Source organism: Tupaia chinensis, unplaced genomic scaffold, assembly GCF_000334495.1.
Source record: "Tupaia chinensis unplaced genomic scaffold, TupChi_1.0 Scaffold000333_1, whole genome shotgun sequence".
NCBI classification, from domain to species: Eukaryota; Metazoa; Chordata; class Mammalia; order Scandentia; family Tupaiidae; genus Tupaia; species Tupaia belangeri.
The window spans coordinates 2199349-2221885 of NW_006159827.1; the positions used below are offsets into that span (position 1 = coordinate 2199349).

The following is a 22537-nucleotide window of genomic DNA, read 5'->3' on the forward strand; positions in this document are numbered from 1 at the left end:
GTTGTCGCAGCAGTGCCCTATGGCAGGAGTCAGTGCTCCAAGATGAGAAACAGCCCGGTTCTGGGGCTGATTTTCTTGAAACCCCCTGGAGAGCATGGCTAGACCTGGGCAGCGCCTGGTAGTCTCCTGGAAGTCAGGCCAGCCCGGGTTTAAATCCTGCGATTCAGGCAGTCCCTTTCTCTTCTTTTGAGCGTCAATATCCTCATCTGTAAAATGTTGTAATAAGCAACTCATCTCCTCCCTGCTGTGTTGAGAATCTATGACTGGGTCCTGCTCTTTGATCCGGGCCCTTGACCCAGTGTCAGGAGCTGCCTTGGGTCCTTAGAGAGACAGTCGGAAGGGATGCGCAGAGGAGCGTGCTCCCAGTCACCCAGGACAGCTCCAAGAGCACACAGGGCAGGGCGGGGCCCAGGGCGGCCAGGTCGCGGTTGCCGGGGCAACAGTACCTCCCAGCCGCATCTGGCCTGACAGCTGGTGCCTTGCAGCACAGCGCCCAGAGGCTCGGAGCCAGGGTGCCCTTGGGGGCTCAGGGCCGCTGCCAGAAGTGGCCTCAGCAGTACTGGATGGACGCTGGAGAATGGCTGGGGATGGTGAGTCCCCATTCGCCCCCAGCCTTTTGTGCAGGGCCTAGAGAAGGAATGAAATGTGGGCTAGGCTAGCAGGGAGGGCTCATAGGAAGAGGCAACTATCTGAGGCTAAAAGATGGTGGTGAAGTTGTGGAAGCAGAGCTCGGAGAGGGCCCCTTGGCAGCATGCCAGATGCTCACTATACCCAACTACAGGGCCAGGGATTATTTATTGAGCCTCTACCTTGCCTTGGGCACCGTACACAGTGCTTATACAAGGGTTCTTCGAGAGGTCCAGGGAAGATGGGTATTATGAAAAAACTATGCAAGGATTTCCTCTTTTTGTTTGTTTGCAACAAAATAAACTGGTATTTTTTTAAAAAAATATTTATTTAACTGTACTTATTATCATTAATTTTTAACTTGATGAGAGAGAGAGGGTGAGAAACTAAGCCACCAGGCAGGGACTCAAACTGCAGTCAATCACGTGGGAGTCCAGTGCCACAATTGTCATGCCATCTGCTGGCCCCCCAAAACTGTTCATTTTAACTGCATTTTTGCATGAACTTTTTAAAAAAGAATTATTTTATTTAGCTTTATTTATTTATTTACTTATCTTGGTTTGACCATAGAGGGATAGAGCAAGAATGAGAAAGAGAGAAGGAAAGTGAGAAAGCAAGCCACCAGGTCCACAACTTGAACTAGGGTCTGCCATGTGGGAGTCCAGCACCCACAACCACCAGGCCACCTGCCGGCTCCTGCATAAACTTTCTGAAGTTCCCCATATACATACTCTCTCACACCCTTTTGACAAGGGAAAGTATTATTTGTCAGGAAAGTATTATTGACAGAAAAATAACTGTAAAAAAATAATAATTAATAATTAATGCGGTTGATTTCCAAGCAGAATATGAGTGACCTAGGCCTGGAGAGGAGGCATACATGCCTTTCTCGAGGTGATTATAGAAAGGGGTTCATTTTGTTTGATTTACAGACAAAATTAGTGAAGAGATTTCCATTTGATTTTGAGATCTATAGACAAAATTAGTGAAGAGATTTCCATTGGTCTGGCCCAAAGAGGCGAAACATGTGGAAGCGGGGGCTTGTAGATTATAGGTGGGTTCTGCAATTCGTGGGTTGGTGATTGGAAGGGAAGATCTGGTCCTGGGAAGAGATTTGCAAAGAAATGCTTAGGGAAGTTTTGTGCCTTGGGGGAAGAGGCTAGCAAAAGAATATCTTGTAATCAGTTGAATATACATCTCAAAGACACTATGCCAGGGACAGGATTTAGGAAGAATCCTGTTAAATGGGAAAAAAATGGTCTGTTAATGTTTGTGGGCATGACTCTTCCTAGGCCCTCTGGAAAGGACTTTGGAAAAAAATAGGAAAAAACAGTCAGACTTTTGTCCACAGTAGTATTCTCATTTTACATACAAGAAAACAGAGGCTCAGAGACCTGAAGAGACTTCTCCACAGTAGGTAAAACCAGGCCTGGCTGCCTCCAAAGCCTGTGAACATTTGCGCTCCCTGTTAACCCATGCCCATCTGCGTGGAGGCTATTTGCTGAGGGTCTGGTAGGTACCTGCCATATTTCACCAGTATTCTAGCTCTGTCCTTGCAACAGTCCTGCAGGATAAGAATACTTACCTGCCTTTTACAGAAGGAAAACAGTTCAGAGAATGTGGTAGCCTGCCTGCCCAAGGCGTCACAGTGTGGATCTGGCAGAGAACAGTAACCAACCCTCGGAGAGCGGCTCCAGCCCAGGCACTGTTGGGTCTATCTACTGGGAACACCACTTCCTTTAGGGCTGGAGTTGCAAGGCCAGGGTCACCTGCAGGATGCTGGGTGCTGGGCTGGGTGATGGCCCGAGTCCCCATCACGGTGCTCTTTAGGGGCTCGCAGACTCCATTCCACCTCTCCTATTGGGGGATTTGTGCCGTGCACAGATTCTCTGTGTAAAACCCGGGTGTCATCCTGCTTCTCAGGTCCTTGTTTTCTATTCAAGAAAACGAGAGACAGCCCCATACAGCAGTAATTGCAGGTGATGGCCACAGCTCACCTTCGCCAAGCCTCTCTACAGCGCTGCCCAGTGGAGCTTCTGAGTGGTGGACATGTTCTGCACCGTGCAGCCCGTAGCCACCCGCCACTTGTACTTCTGAGCACTTGAAAAGTAGAAATTGCAACCGAGGAATGCGTTTTGATTTTAATTAAGTTTGAATAGTCACATGTGGTTACTGCGCTGGGCAGTGAAGTGCTGAAGTGTGAATCACTGCGCTATGAGCTTTCTCCACATTCTCACTTACTCTCGCCGCAACCCGAGGTAGATTATTAACATTCCCATTCTGCAGAGGAAACTGAGTCCTAGGGACGTGAAACCTGCCCAGGGTCTCCCCTAGCAGGCAGCAGGGCCAGGATTGGAACTACTGGTCAGGCAAACCCAGAGCCTGCTGCACTGAACTACAGGACTGAGGTTTTCCTCTGCCACTGGAGGGCCTGAGGTTGAGGTCCGAGTGCACTAGAGTGGCTATGATGACAGTCAGGGCCAGGTCGGGCAGGTGGCACCCAGATGACAAGGCGTGTGAGGCTGAGACAGGAGGTAGAGTGGGCTGTGATCCCTGAAACGGAGGCATTGGGCCCCCAGGGAAAGCACCCTGATGTGGGGTCCAGGGGATGTGGGTTCCTGTCAGCCCCTTCTTCTGGGTGTGAGCCCTGGCTCTGCTACTCTTTGGGTGGCCTTGGACAAATCGCTTCCCTCCCTAGTTTCAGCTGCTTCATCCATAGAATAGGAGTGATGAGACGACCAGCCTCCCAGGATGTCACGGTAATCAGATGTGACTGGTGGACGTGCCGAGGCATTGTCAGCTGGAACGGACCACACAGTTCATCCTCCTTGCTGGCTCCAGAAAGCTTGCATGGAGGAGGATGCAGCAGCTGCGTCTGCGGAGGCAGTGAGCGCGCCCTCGCTCTTGATTTTCAGACTGAACATGGACTGTGAAAGTGGGGCCTCTCCATCCCAGATGTCAGAAAGTTACTGTGTTCTCAGGACAGGGTCCAAGGATTAGAACGGGGTGGGCTCTGGGAAGCTGTATTTCACATTGCTCTCGTATTGTACTCTGGCCCCTCTCTCTAACCTGTGAGGGCCTTCTGCAGGCTGGGCAGAGGCCTCTGGGAGCAAGGTGCTGGTCAGACCTATGAACCAGGGCTTCAGTCTTTGACTCAGGTTTTTGGCTTTGCCTATTTTTCTTCCTTTTTTTATTATGAGAAGCTTTTAAATATGAAAAAAGTAGAATAGTATAACAAGTCCTTTTTCTATACCCATGACTACAACTAAACTTCAACAATGAACTTAAGGCCAGTCTTGTATGTAAAACTCTCCGCTCCCAACCCGAGGTTATTTTGAAGCAAGTCCTAGCATGTCTGCTTTATAATTAGTTCCTGTGATCCTTTGGTAAATTTCTTTCCTTTCCTTTTTTTAGAGGTTTTTTATTTTGCTGTAGCGCACGTGTACTTGCTAGAGAGACAGAGAGACAGAAAGCGAGAAATCAACCCCCAGGGGGGATGGCCACGCCGCAATCCCTTCTCCATTCTCCTCTTGGGATCTTGGGCATGCACGCACATGTGCCCGGCGTGAGTTTAAGCTGCCGGGTCCAGGACTTGAACCGTGGTCGACTACGTGGGAGTCCAGCGACATAGCCATTACGCCAACTGCTGGTCCCACCTGTAAATTTCTTATGGAAGTAGAAAGTAGTATAATTTCAGAGGAGAGCATCTGGGCAACCTCAGACCCCAAAGCAAATGCCTTTGCATCGGGCACTTGCACTTCTAAGAATGTATCCTATAGGGGATATTCCCACACGTGCAAAATGCGGCTTGTATGCTGTTACTCATCTCGGCATTGTTGGGGCCAGCAGGTGGTGAAGTGGTTAAGGTGCTGGACTCCCATGTAAGTCAACCAGTTTGGGTCCTGGACCCAGCAGCTTGAAACTCACACCAGGCACATGTATGTGCATGCCCAAATTCCCAAGAGGAGAATGAAAGATAAGGAACTGCAGCGTGGCCATTCCCCCTGGAGGGTGATTTCCTACTTTCTGTCTCTGTCTCTCCCTGGCGAGCTCACATGCCCTATAGGAAAAAGCTCTTTAAAAAATCCCAGCACTGTCAATGATATTAAAGGTTTATAAACAAACTACATGTACAGAAGGAACTGGATAAAACTTTTTATGGTAGAATTCTATAGTGTGACAAAAAAAGGACTATCTCTAAAAAGTAATATATCTTTCTTATTTTTTTAAATGATGTGGAGGTTGGGCGTAAGAGAGAGAAAAGTATTTTTGATAGAATCTCATGATTCCGATCCTCTGCCTCAGCCTCCCATTAGCTAGGGTTTGAGCGAGAGCATTATGGGGGATGGGTAGGCATGCGGTAGATTTTAGGGCTTTGAATGTCAGGGGAGTTTGGCCTTGATCCTACGGGCAATGGGGAGCCATGGAGAGTTTTATGAGGAGAGTGACTGAGAGAGCTGTGCTTCAGGAGATCTGGGTTGTGGCATTTGTTCTGCTTCTTCTTGGGACTTTATGCCCCATCTGTAAATCCAGGAGTCTTCACAAGGTGGTCAATGAGGTCATCTTCATCTCTAAGGTTGTTTTTTTTTTTTTAAGAATTATTTAATTTTGTTTATTATCATTATTATTATTAATTTGCTGCAGGGCACATGTGCTCACCAGAAAGACAGAAAGAGAGAGAGAGACGGGGAAAGTGAAAAGGCAAGCAGTCCAGTGCCTTAAACACCACGCCACCTGCTGGTCCCACACTTTAAGGTTTTGAGATCAAAGCCTTCCCCCAGTTCCTTTTTTCCCCCTTCCCACCCTTTTTTATTTTTTCCTGCCACTCAACCCTGTGCTGTGGCTGGAGTCATCTCCTGAGGAGAACATCTACTGAATCAAGTCTATGCTTTGGGCACAACTCTGTTTTATTTTATTTTTTCTCTCTCTTTGAAATATTTTCAAGGAGGAAAAAAAAAAATCAAATCCATGCTAGCTCCTAATAACAACTTGGAAGGAAGTTAGAAACAGCGAGATGGGTAGTCAAATCCCCTCAGGGTTCCAGAGCCCAGGCAGACTGCAGCAGGTGCCCGTGCCAGGGCCATTTCCTGTTAGAAAGACTTGCCTCTGAGCTGTCCAGACTGTGAGAGGGTTCCATGCATGACGCAGCCTGGAAGCCTCCAGCTGGTGGTGAGAACCAGGGGTAGTCTCTGCACCTTCCAAATCACCTCTTGTCATCACGATGTGATTTATGGACCTTCCTCTGAAATGTGAGAACCCTGGCACCTGATTAAGCCTGTGATGGGGGAAGGCAAAGGCCACAGCATTTCAAATAAATAATCTCTCTCAAGGGCAGCATCTTCTTACCAAATGGATGCAAGAAGTTGAATGCAGATGAACTGAGGTGTTTTCTGCTTGGGTGTAGTCTAATAGGGAAAACGAGGCTTGGAAATAAAATGTGGGTCAGGAAGTTCTACAGGGGCCTCAGTGTAGTATACAGCCAGGATCACTATTGCCTCATCCAAGGGATTAGGGTTTGATTCCTAGTTCTGCAATGGCAGCTGATGGGACCATTGGCTAGTGAGTTCTCTCTAAGCCTCCACTTCCTCATCCGTGGGGAAGACGTGGGGAACACTATTAGCACCCATCGTGTAGAAGATGCCATATAGCTTACGTGGGATAAATAGCTCAAGAACTCAGCGCTTGGGACCAGCAGTTAGTGTAATGGGTATGTCGCTGGACTCCCATGTAGCCGACCACAGTTCGAGTCCCAGACCTGGTGACTTAAACTCACACTGGGCACATGTGCATGCGTGCCCAAGATCCCAAGAGGAGAATGGAGGAGAAGGGATTGCGGCGTGGCCATCCTCCCTGAGAGGTGATTTCTCGCTTTCTGTCTCTCTGTCTCTCTCTGTCTTTCTGGCGAGTGCATATGCACTATAACAAAAACAAACAAACAAACAAACAAAAAACACCTCTCCAAAAAATAAAAAAAGAACTCAGCGCTGAGTCTGGAGCAAATGGTATGCTTTTTAAAATGTGTGTGATTGTTATGATTTCATTATTAATTTAATTAATTTATTTTTGTTGTTATTATTATTATTATTTTCAATTTGACCAGAGAGAGAGAGAGAGAGAAAGTGAGATAGAAAGCCACCAGATCTGGGATTCAAACTGGTGTTGGCTAGCACCTTAACCACCATGCGACATGCCAGCCCCCTTTGTGATTATTATTGAGATTATTATGAGTCCCAAACAATGGATGGCCTAAGAGTAATTTGAAAAATAATTGGAAAGCGTTTCTATAACTTGTACTGGTATGGACAGGCTGAGTTTTGTGGGGGTGGCCGCACCTCAGCCCAATTCAGTAAGTAGGGCACATAGTAGGTATACCTGCAGGGTTGGTTACAGTTCATAGAATAGACTGTATGAATACCTGATGTTGGTTTGCACGAGGCCTTGGTTTCTTTTTTTCTTTCGCTCTCTTTTTTTTTTTTGGAGAGGTTTTGTTATAGGGTGCATGTGCTCACCAGAAAGACAGAGAGAGACAGAGAGACAGAAAGCGAGAAATCACCCCCCAGGGCGGATGGCCACACCGCAATCCCTTCTCCTCCATTCTCCTCTTGGGATCTTGGGCACGCATGCACACACTCCCGGTGTGAGTTTAAGCCACCAAGTCTGGGACTTGAACCATGACTGACCACATGGGAGTCCAGCAGGATAGCCATTACACCAGCTGCTGGTCCCCCCTCTCTCTTTTTTAATTGCCAGATGGTTTGTGCACTTATGAGAAAGAGAGAGCGAATAAGCAAGCACTCTCCAATGGAGCATGACCACACCACAATCCCTTTTCCTACATTTCTTTATCCCATCAGGATTTGGGGCATGCTTACACATGCGCCTGGCATATTTTTCAAACCACTGGGGCCAGGGTTTGAATGACGATGGGCCATGTGGTATCCAACTCCCATGACTAGCACTGAGCCAGTTAGCTACAGGTCAGGCCCCCTTTTTCTTTTCCTTTCTTTCTTTTCTTTCTTTCTTTTTTTTTTTTAAGGTTATTTATTTCTTCCATGAGAGAAAGAGAGACAGAGAGACAGCCACCCCAACAAGATCCTCAAGCCAGAGTTTTATGGGGGCCTCTGCAAGCTCAGATCACAGGCACATGGACATGTATCTAGCATGTACAGGGAGGCCCCAGAATTTGGACCAGGGACCTTATCATGTGGGACCAGGTGTGTAACCAGTGTGCCACCTTCTGGCCCTGCAAAGCCTTGGTGTCTTTAAGGAATTTGAAAAAAAAAGAAAATAATGATATCTATATCGAGTGTGTGCCTGTGGCGTGTGTGCGTTGTGTTGTGCAGTGTGTGTGGTATGTGGTATGGGTTTTGTGTCTGTGTCATGTGAGGCTCCCATAACCAGAACACTTAATGCAGGTGGGTAAAAGCACTAAGGTCAATAGTAATTTGCTGGATAGACACTGATATTCTGATGACTTAGTACGCATGGGCTGCGAGAATCTACCCTCAGCTGAAATGCCCTTGAGATAAGTTAGCCGTGACAACACATACGTGAAAGAATGGGAAAAACCAACATCCCGGGCAGGCCGAGACGAACTGTAAGTACTGCAGGAGTCAGAGGAGGGGCAGTCAGCCGGCCAGGCGGCCCAGGCTTCCTGGGAGGAGAGCTGCCTGGCGCAGACACCGAAGTAGTGGTTTTCGACGTTTTTGCTTGTCTACCCTCCAAATGAACTTTGTGGAGAGAAGTCTCTTCTGCTTCACACATTTTAACTTGACATCTATACTGTTTTATTCTAAGGTTCAGTAGTTACAGAGGGTATAATATCTGCCATGTTTTAAATATCCACGCTTTAGAATAACATTACAACACTCCCTTAAAGATGTATCAAATAGAAGCTAAATAGCATAGACTTATTTATTTATTTTATTAAAAGATCACATGTATACTGTAGAATGCAGAGATTTTGGGACCATCAGATGGTGTAATGGTATGTCACTGGACTCTTACATAGTAAACCATGGTTCGAGTCCTGGACCTGGTGGCTTAAAATTCATGCCGGGCACTCGTGCCCAAAATCCTAAGAGGAGAATGAGAAGAGATTGAGGCATGGCCATTTCCCCTGGAGAATAATTTCTCTCTTTCTGTCTCTCTCTCTCTCCAAAGAGAGATTTTTGCTCTTTACCAGTAATCTCCCTAAAATAAAAAGAATGTATAGATCTTTAAAAAAAAGTTATTTGTAAATGATATAATTATTAATAATTTATAAATTACACAATAAATATAATTTTATTTATCATATTTATTCTTTCTTTCTTTTTCTTTTTGTTTTTAACTTTGCTATATGGCACATGCTCTCACCAGAGAGAGAGAGAGAGAAAGTGGGAAAGCAAGCCTCCAGGACCAAGACTTGAACCACAGTCATCCATATGGGAGTCCAGCACCTCAACTACCATGCCACCTGCTGGTGCCAGAATGCAGATCTTAAAAGAGCCACTCAATTATTTTTTATCAGTATCTCTACCATCCAGGTCAAGGTATGGGACATCTCTAGCACTTGAAGGCAGCCTTGTACCCCCTCTCAATCAATACCCTTCAAAGGAGACCACTTATTTCACCACTCTCACCATAAACTAGTTTTACATTACTTCGCTTGCTCTGCCTTCTAAGAATAAATATAAGGTATGTGAGTTTCAAGCATGTTGCCATAGGTAGCAGTTCATTCTCTTTTATTATTGTGTAGTATTCCACTGAATGAATAGCTCATATTTTAAAATATAAACAGGAATATCTCATATTTCTATTCTTCTGGACGTTTGAGTATTTGGCTACAAAGCTACCGTGAATATTGTGTATATTTCCTGGTGTAGACAGAAGCACTGATTTCTTCTGGTCATGTCTCTATGGATGGAACTGCCAGGTCATAGAACAAATAACCTCAGTATGCTGGTTTCTACCCTCATCAGGGCTGTCCTTGTACTGCGGTGATTAAATACTGTGCTCTGGGGACTGCATCCCACATGGCCAACTGCACTTCCAATCCTAGCCCTAGTGGCTCGAACAACATAGTGGGAATGTATGCTTGCATGCCCAGAATCTTATGGGAAGGAGAAATAGAGGAAGAACATTGTAGTGACAGTGCCCTGTTGTGGGGTGCTTTCTCTCTCTCTGGTGAATGCATGTGCACTCTGGCAATAAAAAAGTACCTGAACAAATCAATTTTTTCTGTTGCTCCTTTCTTTATCTTTTTAAAATTTTTTTAAAGAGACTTTTGCTATAGGGCATGTACACTTGCCAGACAGAGAGAGAGAGACAGAAAGCAAGAAACCACCCCCCACGGAGATGGCCACATCACAATCCCTTCTCCTCCATTCTCCTCTCGAGACTTTGGGCGCGCACACATATGCGCCTGGTGTGAGTTTTAAGCAGTCGGGTCAGGGACTCGAACCATGCTCAGCTATGTCGGAGTCCAGTGACATAACCATTATGCCATCTGCTGGTCCCACCTTTACCTTCTTTAATTCATGATTTCTTTCTATTTTCTTCATATGGTTTTATCTTAATATATTTTTATGCTTGAAACTTCTTTGATCATCATGCTTCTTTTTATTTCAAGTATGTGTATAAATTGAAATGAAGATTCACAATTTTTCCTTTGACCATAAAACTAAGGGTCTTTCTTTTGGACTGATTTTTTGTTACAATGTTTGCTAGTTTATTTATCAAAATAACAGTATTTTATATATTTGATAAATATTAAACATAAAAAACAACATTGTATGGGAAACACTTCTCATAATGAAAATGACTGACAATGCTTTTCAAATTCTAAATGCATGAACACTTACGGATCTTGTTACAAACAGATTCTGATTCACACAGTCTAGGCTACGGCCTGAGATTCGATTCTTCTTCTTTGTCCCTTTTTAGCTTTATTGAGATGTAATAGATATAAAAAAAAAATTGCACACGTTTAGCGTGTGCATCCTGACGAGTGTGAATGATTACATGTTTCTAATAAGCCCACAAGTGATGTAGTGCTGCTGGTCCAGGGACCACACTTGGAGTAGCAAGGGCTTATGGTCCCTTGGTTAAGGAAGGCTTGCTAACACCAAGGTTTTTATTATTATTATTATTATTATTATTATTAGAGAGATTTTTTACTCTAGGGCTTGTGCACTCACCAGAGCGACAGAAAGCAAGAAATCATCCCCCACCCCAGGAGAGATGGCCATGCTGTGATCCCTTCTCCTCCATTCTCCTCTTGGGGTTTTGGGCACACATGCACATGCACCCAGAGTGAATGTCAAACCACTGGGTTAGGGACTTGAACCGTGGTCGACTACATGGGAGTCCAGTGATTTAACCATTATGCCATCTGCTGGTCCCTACACCAAAGGTTTTTTTTTTTTTAATTTATTCATTCATTTATTTATTTTAATTTGATCAGAGAGGGACAGAGTGAGTGAGAGGGAGAGAGAGAGAAAGTGAGAAAGTTAAGTCACCAGGTCTGGTATTTGAACTGTGGCTGGCCATGTGGGAGTTCAGCACCCTTAACCACCATGCCACCTGCTGGCCCCAACCTACACCAAGCTTTTAAATTGTCCTTTTTTATTTTTTTGCACACTCAGATGTCTTGACACTTTGTATCCTAGTCAGAATCTGACTGAGCGAGAAGCTGCTCTTGTGCAAGAGGGAGAAGGAGCCCTGTGAGCAGGGAGATGGAGAAGTGCACAGACACGCCAGCTGGGCGGGGGCATGTTCTTAGGCAGAGCAGTTTTAGGACAGGGGAAACGGAAGCTGAGGATGTCAAGTTCATTCCCTTCTAACCCCCGGTGCCTGCTTGCTCCTTGGGATGCCTCCGTGTACCCCAGAGGAGGTCTGCCCCCCATCCCCCCCGTTTGAAGACCAGTCCTCTGGAGGATGCTAAAATGATGGTGGTCACGGATTCAGACGGGGCACACAGTTTGGGCAGGTGACATCTGACCATTTCGAATGGTTTGGGGAGGCCATGGGGAGAAAAATTGAGTTTGAGACTGTGTGGTGGATGGCCTTAATACTCAGGCCCAGGGAGCTCGCAGTACTTCCGAGCAGGTGGCTGGCGTGAGAGGAGCACTTTGGAGAGAGGAATGTGTTGGGCAGCAGCCGGGTCGGGAGGCAGTGGCAGGGGCCAGGCGGGGCTGGCTGTGCTGGTTGGGGTTCGGCTGTGATCTCTCACTCCATCTCCCAGCTTTTGAGCTTCTCACGGCTGCGATCCATCAGTGTTTCCTGACGTGTGTGCCGCATTCCTCCAGCGGTACCTGAGGTGTTTGTACATGGAGTTCGGGGTAACTTAAAGTTGGAACACAGATGCGGCCTTCAATAACACTGACACCTCGGATTTCATTCTTGGCATGACCCTGTGTTTTTATGTTTTGGTTTTTAAAAACACCGTTCACACTGCCATTTTATTTTGGTTGATAAAGAATGAATAGTTTAGGATTAAGGCCATAATGGCCTTTAGGTAGATTTTTACAAAGTTTTTGTTTTCCATGAATTATTATCTATGTTCTGGGCTGCAAGGGGTCCTCGTTTTTCTACTTTAGTGATACAAGCTTTTTCATTTTAAGCAAGTTCATTCAGTAAGAAAAGTGAGTCGATTTGTTAGAGCATGCGGAAGACATAATAATGCCAGGAGGCGGGGGGAGGGCGGAGGTATGGACTTTGTAAAAGTCATGATAGCAACATGCAGTGGTCCAAGTCTGAGAAACGTTGGGTTGGACCCAGTGACCCCAGTCTTCATGCCAGTGCTCTGCCCAGCAAGGCCCAGGCTCAGCCTAGGCTTGGAGAGGCTCTGGGTGGTGGTGGTGAAGGGGCTGCCTGGGCCAGCGGTACCGGGCTAGCAGGGTGGGTCCCACTGCTGTCCCCGCCAGCAGCCTAATGCTCTCTGTCCTCGGCTCTGCCCACAGAGATCCGCACGCAGCTGGTGGAGCAGTTCAAATGTCTGGAGCAGCAATCCGAGTCCCGGCTGCAGCTGCTTCAAGACCTCCAGGAGTTTTTCCGCCGGAAAGCTGAGATCGAGCTCGAGTACTCCCGCAGCCTGGAGAAGCTGGCAGAGCGGTTCTCCTCCAAAATCCGCAGCTCCCGGGAACACCAGTTCAAGTGAGAATTGGGTTGAGGTCTGGGAGATGGCGCCATCCCTGGGTGGACAGGCAGTGAGCCGTGAAGCAGAAAAGAGGGCAGCGGCTCACTTATACCTCCACACATCGGTCTTCCTTGTGTGTAAAGTGAATATGGAAATACGGGGGCTAGCCGGTAGTGTGCTAGTAAAAGTGGCTGGATCCCCCATGTCCCATTGCCACTAGGAGTCCTGCACCTGTGGCTTGAAGAACACTCTGGGTGTATGTGTGTGCGAATCCAAAACCCTGAAAGAAGGAAGAGATGGAGGAGAAAGGATTGAAGCGTGACCATTCCCACGGGAGGTGCTTTTTCATTTTCCCTTTCTCTTTCTCTGTCTCACTGTGGGGAGTGGAGGCTCCCAAATTAAAAACAAACAAATAAAAACAAAAAGGAAATACGTTAGTTCCTAAACAAACAGTTGCATTGGAGAATCAATGAGTAACCCAAGCAAAGTGCTGTCACAGACCGTAAGCGCTCAATAACTGCTGATGCTGTTATTAGTGGCCCATCGAGCTCCAGGCGCTGAGCCCAGAGGGGACCTCTACCTCCCCTCAGGACATCCTGCTCTGATCCTGTTGTCTTTTCTCCAGCATCAGCCAGCCCATTTCCGTACAGGTTCAGCACGATGGCTTTAGAATTTCTTCTGTAGGGAACCGATGTTCAAGGCATTCCTCTTCCTTGCTCCCCTGCAGGACCACAGTGTCCCGGCTCTTTCCTGGCTCTATTCACTTATTTACCATGCACAAACCCTCCCCTGTCCTGAGTTTGCCCACCCCAAAGCTCTGAGCCCAGCCCACGAGGCCCCCTCTGCTCAGGCACTGACGTGGCCAGCTCCAAATGCTTTAGCTCCGAAACTTTCTGTGTCCTGAGTTCCCTGTTCCAGCCCGCCAGGTGCAGGCAGGAAGCCGAACCTCATGTGGATTGTGTTCACCACTCAGGGCTCCCCTCTGCAGGTTGTTCCATCCTTTAATTCTATTTTCCACCAAGTTTTGGAAGTATCTTTGTACTAGCGGAACCCTAGGTGTGTGTCCTCTTGTGAAGGGGCTGGTTTCACTTAGCCAATGCCTTCGAGGTTCATCTGTGTGGTGGCATGGGTTGGAAGGTCCTTCCTTTTTTAGACTGAATACTATTCCACTGCATGGATTCCCCACACGTCGTTTGGCTCTTCTTCTGTTGATGCAAACTCAGTTGTTGCACCTTGCTGTCTACATTTCTGCATTCAACTCTGGCCAGGGAGCTGTCTTTCTTTGCTTTTTTTTTTTTTGGAGAGACTTTTGCTATAAGGGCACGTGCACTCGCCAGAAAGAGAGAGAGACAGAGAGACAGAAAGCGAGAAATCACCCCCCCGTGGGGATGGCCATGCCGCAATCCTTTCTCCTCCATTCTTTTCTCGGGATCTTGAGCATGCATGCACATGTGCCCGATGTGAGTTTAAGCCACCAGGTCTGGAACTTGAATGGCAGTCGGCTACATGGGAGTCCAGTGACATAGCCGTGACGCCATCTGCTGGGCCCAAGGGAGTTGTCTTTCTTTAAACTCCACCGGTCATCTCCTGGAGTCCATGCCACAGTATTTGAACACTTGCTAATGTGCCTTCTTTTCTTGAGATATGGAGTAAGAAATTGCCTTATTAAAGGGCAGAACTCTATTGCACATTTGCAAACTCCATGCTTCTTTTTTCTACTCAATCTCATGTACTCAAACTTCCATTGCAGGAGGAAACGTCCATTACTAACATCCTCTCAGGCACTTCTACGCCCTTTCACACAGATAATCTTAGTTTTCTGGTATTTTTTTTAGAGGGAATTTGTGCTTTCAAATAAAAAAAAGTAGGAGTGGAAAATATCACTCATAGTTTCAACACTCAGAAGCAACCACTCCTCACATTTGGGTGTCTTTTCTCACCTGTATTTTTTTTTTTTTTTTAATAATAACAAGGATGACAATTAATTGAGTGCATTAACTGAGCACTTACTTTGTGCCTAGATTTTGAGTACACTCCCACACATGCCCAGTGTAATTTTCAAGCTGCTGGGTCCAGGGCTCAAACCACAGTTGACCATGTGGGAGTCCAGCCACCTTAACCACCATGCCACCTGCTGACCCTATCTACTCTTTTAAAAAAATGTTTATTTTATTTCTCTCATGAGAAAGAGCACACACCCCACCAGGGTCCACCCCAGATCATGAGCACATGTTTGTGTGTTCAGGCAGGTCTCTAGTTGTGAAACTAGAACCTTCTCATGGGTCAGGCTCCCAGACCACCATGTCTTATTGCTGTGCCACCATCTGGCATCAGACCTTCCACTCTTGACCTGCATCTCCGGCCTGGGGTAAAATAGGGCCTGAATACAGCCTGAGAGCACTGACGTAAAACCACAGATGCAGATGCACGCATGAAGCCTGCTGCTCAGGCTGTGCTGCCTCTGGAGCCTCTAAGCCAAGGCTGTCTCGAGCTGCAGTCATGGCTGCATAGTAGGGCTGGAGCCTCCCCTCCTGTTCCTTTCCTCCTTTTTGGTTTAGCGTCAGCTCCCTTCCCATGTTCAGTATGAACACGGACGAGAGGAGAAAGGCAGAGACTGGGGGGGGGGGGTTTGGACACAGGAGGGTCCCCTGTTCCCTTGTATTGCCTGTAATAAGCTCAGCCAGCCTCTCGTGGGTTCATTAACCAAGGCCACCAGATGGAACGGGAGCCCCAGCTGGCAGTTGGGCCAGGCGGGCTGCTTGACACACTCTGAAAGTCTGATTAGGGTGTCAGCCCAGGCCAGTGCAGCTGGAGCCGGTCTTCTGCACAATTCTAATGCGATGGTGGAGCCCCCATGGCTCCTGGAAGCTGAAGAGTCTCTAGGGGCAGGCTGGATTCGCCCTTTGACCCCAGGGTGCTGACTGACCCCTGGCTACCTCTTCTGTGGAGCTCAGTGCAGCAGGTCTGGCCTGTGCTCCTAATCCTTCATCTGGCTGTCCTGCTGTCTCACAGATCCTTAGCATGTCCATCTATCCACCAAGTCACTCATGTCCCTGGCATCTGATATATGGCTGAGAGGACAGAGTGGACTTTACAGTGGTGTCCCTGTCTGGGGAATGGGGGGCCAGCAGAAGGATAGAACACTATTTTACCAAGCATGGTCCTGGCCGTCAGTATTGGCATCACTTGGGGACCTGTCAGAAAAGTGGAAACTGGGCCTGGTGGTGGCATGGTGGTCATGCCGCTGTATCCATGTGGGGAAGGTCTCGGTTTGTGCTGGGGCCCTCCCTGAGTACTGCAGGCATCTCTTTTCTTCTCCTTCTCCCCTTCCCCCCCCATTGCCTGTAGGTGCATATGCTCACCAGAGAAAGGGAGAAGGAAGCAGCAGACGATATAGTGGTTAAAGTACCGGACTCCCATGTAGTCGACTACAGTTTTACTCCCAGACCTGGTGGCTTGAAACTCAAGCCAGGCGCATGTGCGTGCATGCCCAAAATTCAGAGAGGAGAATGAGGGAGAAGGGGTCACAGTGTGGCCAAACCCCCTGGGAAGGAGGGGTGATTTCTTGCTTTTTGTCTCTCTGGTGAGTGTACACACCCTATAGCAAAATCTTTCTTAGGGAAAAAGAAAGAGAGAGAGAGAGAGAAAGCACCCCTCAACGGGGCATGGTCATGCTGCCTTTCTCCATCCTGTCAGGATTTGGGACATGCATGCACATGTACCCAGTGCATTTTCCAAGCTGCCTGGGCCAGGATTTGAATCACAGTAGCTCAAGTGGGCTCTGGCTTTCTGTGCACAGTGCTTAACCACTGGATTCCAGTGCCACCTTCAGAGAATTGTTTTCTAAAATACCAATACTTTGAGATGTCTGGTTGAGAGAGAGGAGGGGAAAGAGAAGGAAGACTGAGAAGTTTTGCAATAAACAAATCTGTGAACTTTGTTTCTGAAAGTTATTTGATCACAGAATCCTTCCACCCATATATTTATAAACTACGCAGAATTTTCAAAAAAATTCATGGAAAATATATATTATAAAAAACTATGCATGGATTTCCACATTTTTGCATCACGATAAATGTGTACTTAATTCTATTTTTCCATGAGTTTTTTTGAAATCTGTTTCACCAACTAGTTATCCTTGGGACCCAGTTTGAAGACTTTGTGCAGGGCTCAGGTGGTGGTGCCGCAATAAATCACGATGCTCTATCTCTGAGCTACATGGGAAGGGTCCAGGTTTGCACCCAGAGAGGTCCCTGAGAACAAGGAGAGGTCCCCACTAGGCACACACCCACCGATGGTCGAACTGGCTGAGTGAGGCTGGGAGTGGGTGGCATTGTCAGGGCCCTGTTTGGGATGCCTGTTGTCTCTCTGTCTCTGTCTCTCTCATTCATGGAAGAGATAAATATTGGGTCATCTGAAAAGTTATAATGCATTTTTGGATAGAAAAATATGTCATGACTTTTCTGATGAATCAGTAAACACACTTTTAAAAAGAAAAAAAAACTGTTTTAGACAAATGCTGAATTACTCTCTGGGGTATGGATCCTCTATGGAAATAGTGTTCTGTATTTGGGGAGACTGAGTCCTATTCAATTCTGACCCTCTCAGTTTCTTTTTCTTTTCTTTTCTTTTTTTTTTTTTTGAGACGTTTTTGCTGTGGGGGGTGTGCACTCACTAGAGAGACAGAGAGAGACAGAGAGACAGAAAGCGAGAAATCACCCCCCCAGGGGGGATGGCCACTCAGCAATCCCTTCTCCCCCATTCTCTCGGGATCTTGGGCATGCACGCACACACACCTGGCGTGAGTTTAAGCCTCCGGATCTGGGACTTGAACCGTGGTCGACTACATGGGAGTTCAGCAACATAGCCATTATGCTAACTGCTGTTCCCTGACCCTCTCGGTTTCTAACAGCCCTCACCTTTCAAGGGATCCACTTGAGGAAAACACTACACAGAGGGCTAAGAGTCAGTTGCTTCTATTTGACTGCTGGGAAAAGGCAACAGGGAGTTCTATCCAAAATGTTTGGAGAAAGTCAGAATTTGGAAAGAGCTAGCAGGTGCTTGGCTAGTTAATGAATAATTTCTTATGCAAATATTTCTGTGCAGAGAAAGTATGGAGCATCTTTCAGCTTCACAGAGCAGTTGGGAGGGTGTCCACAGCTAACTTCATTTCTAAGAAAATGCTTCCCACTGGGGAGGTTTTTCACAGGTTTTTCATAGTGCAATTCTCTAAAAAGATGCTATAATTTAATACTGAGTCTGCCAGGTTATTTCTAAACGGAGATGCATTTCGTAGCCTGAAGTTTTTTTTTTTTTTTCAAGGCCATCTCTGTCTTCCGAGGTGGGAGGATGGCACCCCCACACAGTCAAGATGCTGCCATCTACTCCCAGCTTTAGGCAGCCTTGGATCATGGGCAGGTGTTTGCTTGCTGTAGTCAGGGTGGTCTCTGGATGGGAACCTGGAACCTTCTTCTGTGGGTCACCTTGCAGAGCATCGCATTTTAACACATGCCACTGTTCAGCCCCTGTATCCTGGTGTAGAAATTGAGCACATCAATGGGTAAGGGGTCTAGGATTCAAGGTTTGCTCAGAACGAGGAGAGGATGGAGAGAGCCTTCAGGGGCCATGTCTGTTCATAGCTATTACTATTGTCATGACTAGCATTGCACCAGAGCTGTGGCTTTGCAGAGCGATACTTTCCAGAGCTGATATTCTCCTAGGGCACCGTGCCAACCAGATCTCTGCTGGCTGGGTGGTGCCGGGCTGTGCAGGTTCCACCTGTCAGGTATCCCTCACATCCACATTACCACCCGCCAGGGGGCTCTGCTAGAAGCCTCAGATACATCGTCTCATTGAACCTTCCCAGTAAGCATTATGGTCTGTGAGGCAGGTGTTACCTTTATAGTTCTACCTGAAATTTTTGAGGGTTTTAGGAGTTGAATAGTTTGCCCAGAGGGACATGGGTGGTGCAGACAAGTAGCAGAGCTAGGAGCTTTTTTTTTTTTAAGGGAGATTTTTGCTATAGGTTGCGTGCATTTGCTGGAGAGACAGAGAGACAGAAAGTAAGAAATCACCCCCAGAGGGGATGGCCATGCTGCAATCCCTTCTCCTCCATTTTCATCTCGGGATTTTGCACCTGGCATGTCTCAACCCACTGGGTCTGGGACTTGAGCTGTGATCAACTATGTGGGAGTCCAGCAATATAACCGTTATACCATCTGCTGGTCCCAAGCTGGGATCCTAATCTTGGTTTGTCTGTCTCTGGAATGTAAAACTTCACACTGCTATGTGACTTTGGGTACACCTCTTTGGGCTGACTGAGTGCTTCTTGAGAGTCACCTGACTGTCCAGACCACATTCTCGTTAATGGGCGTCAGCACTTTCTTCCTCCCCTCTACATCAACTCTTGCTCATCCCACAAAGTCAGCCTTAAGGGTATCCTCTGGGAAGCTTCCGCTTCAACCCCAGGCAGTTGGCTCAGGTCAGATGATCAGGAAATGATTCATTCCTATATCTGGTTCTCCGACCAGGCCATTCCTAGTCTGTCTCTCTCTTTATAAAATGAACAACTGAAAAAAACCAAGATACTATCAAACGCTTTTTAAAAATGTATGAAGGAAATAGTCTTATTTTGTGGGGCTGCAGAAGGAGAGAGAAGAGGTTCAGGTTAGCATTGTCTGAGAAACAGACATCACCTCAACTCTAAGAACGTTCCAGCAGCCGGAGCTCTGTGGAAGTGGCAGGGGGGGCCGGGGGGCGGTGGGGAGGGGCACCTATGGAGATGTGCATGCAGAGGCAGGTATGGAGGTGCCATCTCTGTAAGGTGATGGATCGGCGTTCCTCAAAACGAGGGTGGGCTCATTGATGACATGTCAACCCTAAACATCAAGTTTGTCTTTTCAAGTCTCTCCGTTATTCTGATGGCATCAAGGAGAATGTCTCGGTTTGGTACCTGTGTGTGGCTAAAGTCTCTCTAATCTCCCTTTTAACAGACAGAGAGCACCCCTCAGGCCTCACACCTGCCTGATTGAAGAGTACTGTTTTGTTTCCCTCCTGTTTACGTTCCTCAGTTACTTTCTATTTATGACAAGCGATGCTTTTCTTTTTTCAACTAGGAAGGAAGGTCCTTTGTGAGCATATTAACTAAGTAACAGAAATCGACAAGGAGATACTAAGTGTAGTGGTATGTAGGAATGCAAAAACCCTGAAGATGTAAGATCGCCTGTAGGGCCCCTTCCATTTCCTCCCGGAAAGAGAACATATTTTATCTTTACCTTCTCCACCCTCCACTTTCCTTTTCTTTTTCTTTTTTGTTTCTGGAAAGGTTTTTAAGAAAAGAGTCTCAGTGTAAAGAATGATCTTTGCAATGGCTACAGCCCTTTTTCTTTTTCCAGTTTTTCTATCTGGCTCTTCCCAGATCCCAGACCAGCTTCCCAGGAATCTTCAAACTCCATCATTAACAACCTCCCAACATAATTTATGTATGAATATATATATTTGATATACACATACACATGCATATCATTTAGGTTTTATGCTAAATATGCAAAATAGATGTTGTAATGAGAGAGACTTTAACAAGCAGTAATATGCAGAGAGTTAGTTTTGACTTGATTCCATTAGGCAAATGGGATAATAATAACCTTTGAAGATTGTGTAAGAACTTACTCTTTGCAAACTTCTCCAGCCTTTTAGCTGCTTAAATACTCCCAAGAATTCTGGTGTGGGTTGGAGGAATCAGGAAAGGTATTGTCATCTCCACCTGCTAAGCAAGGGATCTGAAGGCCAGGCAGATGAGTCCTGGCTTAGGGTCCACAGACTGGCCACAGAAGCCATGGGTCAGGGGTCTCCGTCAGCCCACTGCTGCACACACCATGTGATGCACTCATTTTGCAGGTGGCTAAAACCAAGGTAAAGGGGGCTGGCACGGAAAGAGTAGAGGACGCTGCCCAAGCATCACCTAGTGAGGCAGGGGGTTTTGTTCTGGTACCAGAAATACATTCAGCAATCAAAGGGGAGCTCAGAGGTGTTTCCTGACACCAGACCTAGTGTTCCGTCACATGGAGTGTGAGGAATGGGATCCTGGAAGAACCAGTGAGCAAGTGAATCATTCTGCCCAGGGTAGAGGAGGAGTTACAGGAACATTTGCACTAGGCTTTGATGTTCACGTAAGAGTTTGCAGGGGAAGAAGGTAGTAATGGAGGAAAACAAACATGTAAAAAGGGTATCGTGGGCCATGCATGTGTATGTATCAGCTGTTAGATTTTCCCAGCAACCTAATGAGGGCTGATAGTCTTCATAGTAACAACAATGGTTATTATTGTGCTGGGTCTGCCATTGAGTACATCACATGAATTGCCTCATTTGATCCTGAAAGCACCATCTTGAAGTAGGTGTTGCCCCATTTTACAGATGAGACAAAGAAAGGCTTTAACTGGCTTTCCAAGTTCACGTTGTTGGTGAGGGACGGAATTGACATTTGAACCCCAGCCCTCTGCCTCCGTAGCACCCCAACACTGATAACAGAATCTGCTTTAGCCAGGTGACCCAGTGGATGTACTCTGGCCTTACATTGTGCAGAAGACTCCTGGTGGGGGTATGGGGAGTCCTGACAGAAACAGATAAATGAAGACACCCATCCTGGCTCAGACCTTTGCCTGCTGCCTGGAGGTTTCTGTGAGAGCAGAAAGGGGGACAAGCGAGAGAGCTGGCCTTGCGGCAGGTGGGTAAGCCTTGAATGCCAGCCTGGGAGGTGGGACTTAATCCTCTGTGCTGTGGGCCCATTAGTTCCCCTCATGGGCCACATGAAAGATGCCTGAGCTCCCACGTAGACTCTCCTCGGGCCTCCTGATATACCCAGAGTAACAACCTGTTCTGGGTTGAATTATGTCCCCTCAAAATGTATTTGTTGAAGTCCTAAACCTCAGTACCTCAGAATGTGACCTTATTTGGAAATAAGGTTTTTCTGGGAGTAATCAAGTAAAAGTGAGGTCATTGGAATGGACCCAAATCCAATATGGCTGCTGTCCTGTGATAAGGGAGCAGGCCTTATAAGATGAAGGCGGAGATAAGGGTGACATATCTATGCTGGGTCTTCAAAAAGTTCACGGAAAGTATATATTATTATTATTAAAAACCATGAGTGGATTTCAAGTTTTCTTGCATGAAAAAAACCTCATGCTTTAACTCCATTTTCCCATAAATTTTTGGAAGTCTTCTTGTACAAGCCAAGGATCACCAGAGATCGCCACCCAGAACCAGGGGAAAGGCATGGAACAGATTCGTCCTCATGGCCCTCGGAAGGAGCCCACATCGCCAATACCTGATCTCAGACTTCGGCCTCCAGAGCTGTGAGACACACCCATCTGTTGTTTTAACCACTTGGCTGTGGGCCTTTGTCTCAGCAGCCCCAGGAAAATAGGGACATCCCAACTCTCAGCTTGTCCCTCAAGGCCCTGGCTTGTACTACCTCTTGGCCTTGTCTTGACCTCTCATGCAGCCCCCTACCCTCTGGCCACACTCACTTTGACAGAGTTTTAGAAGACGTCCATGCACGTGGGCCCTTCACTCATTCTATTGGGAATGTTCTTCCTTGTCCTCATGGCTACCCTTTGGTCCCAGCTAAGGGAGAACTTTTCACTTCTCCAACCATTATTTTCTTTATTTCTTTTTTCTTTTTTTTTGGAGAGGTTTTTGCTATAGGGCACGTGCGCTCGCCAGACAGACAGAGAGAGACAGAGAGACAGAAAGTGAGAAATCACCCCCCCCCCAGGGGGGAGGCGCCCGCTG

The 22537-nt window shown here is 46.9% G+C and overlaps 1 protein-coding gene across 4 annotated transcripts in view; it reads left to right on the forward strand.

Annotated features, from left to right (window-relative positions):
• Nucleotides 1–22537, forward strand: part of SRGAP3 (SLIT-ROBO Rho GTPase activating protein 3) — a 287471-nt gene that overhangs the window by 127891 nt on the left and 137043 nt on the right. For all 4 annotated transcript variants that reach the window (XM_006152033.3, XM_006152034.3, XM_006152035.3 and 1 more), the window contains exon 2: nt 12573–12765. In XM_006152033.3, coding sequence (XP_006152095.1) covers nt 12573–12765 — 193 coding nt within the window. The remainder of the gene's footprint in view (nt 1–12572; nt 12766–22537) is intronic.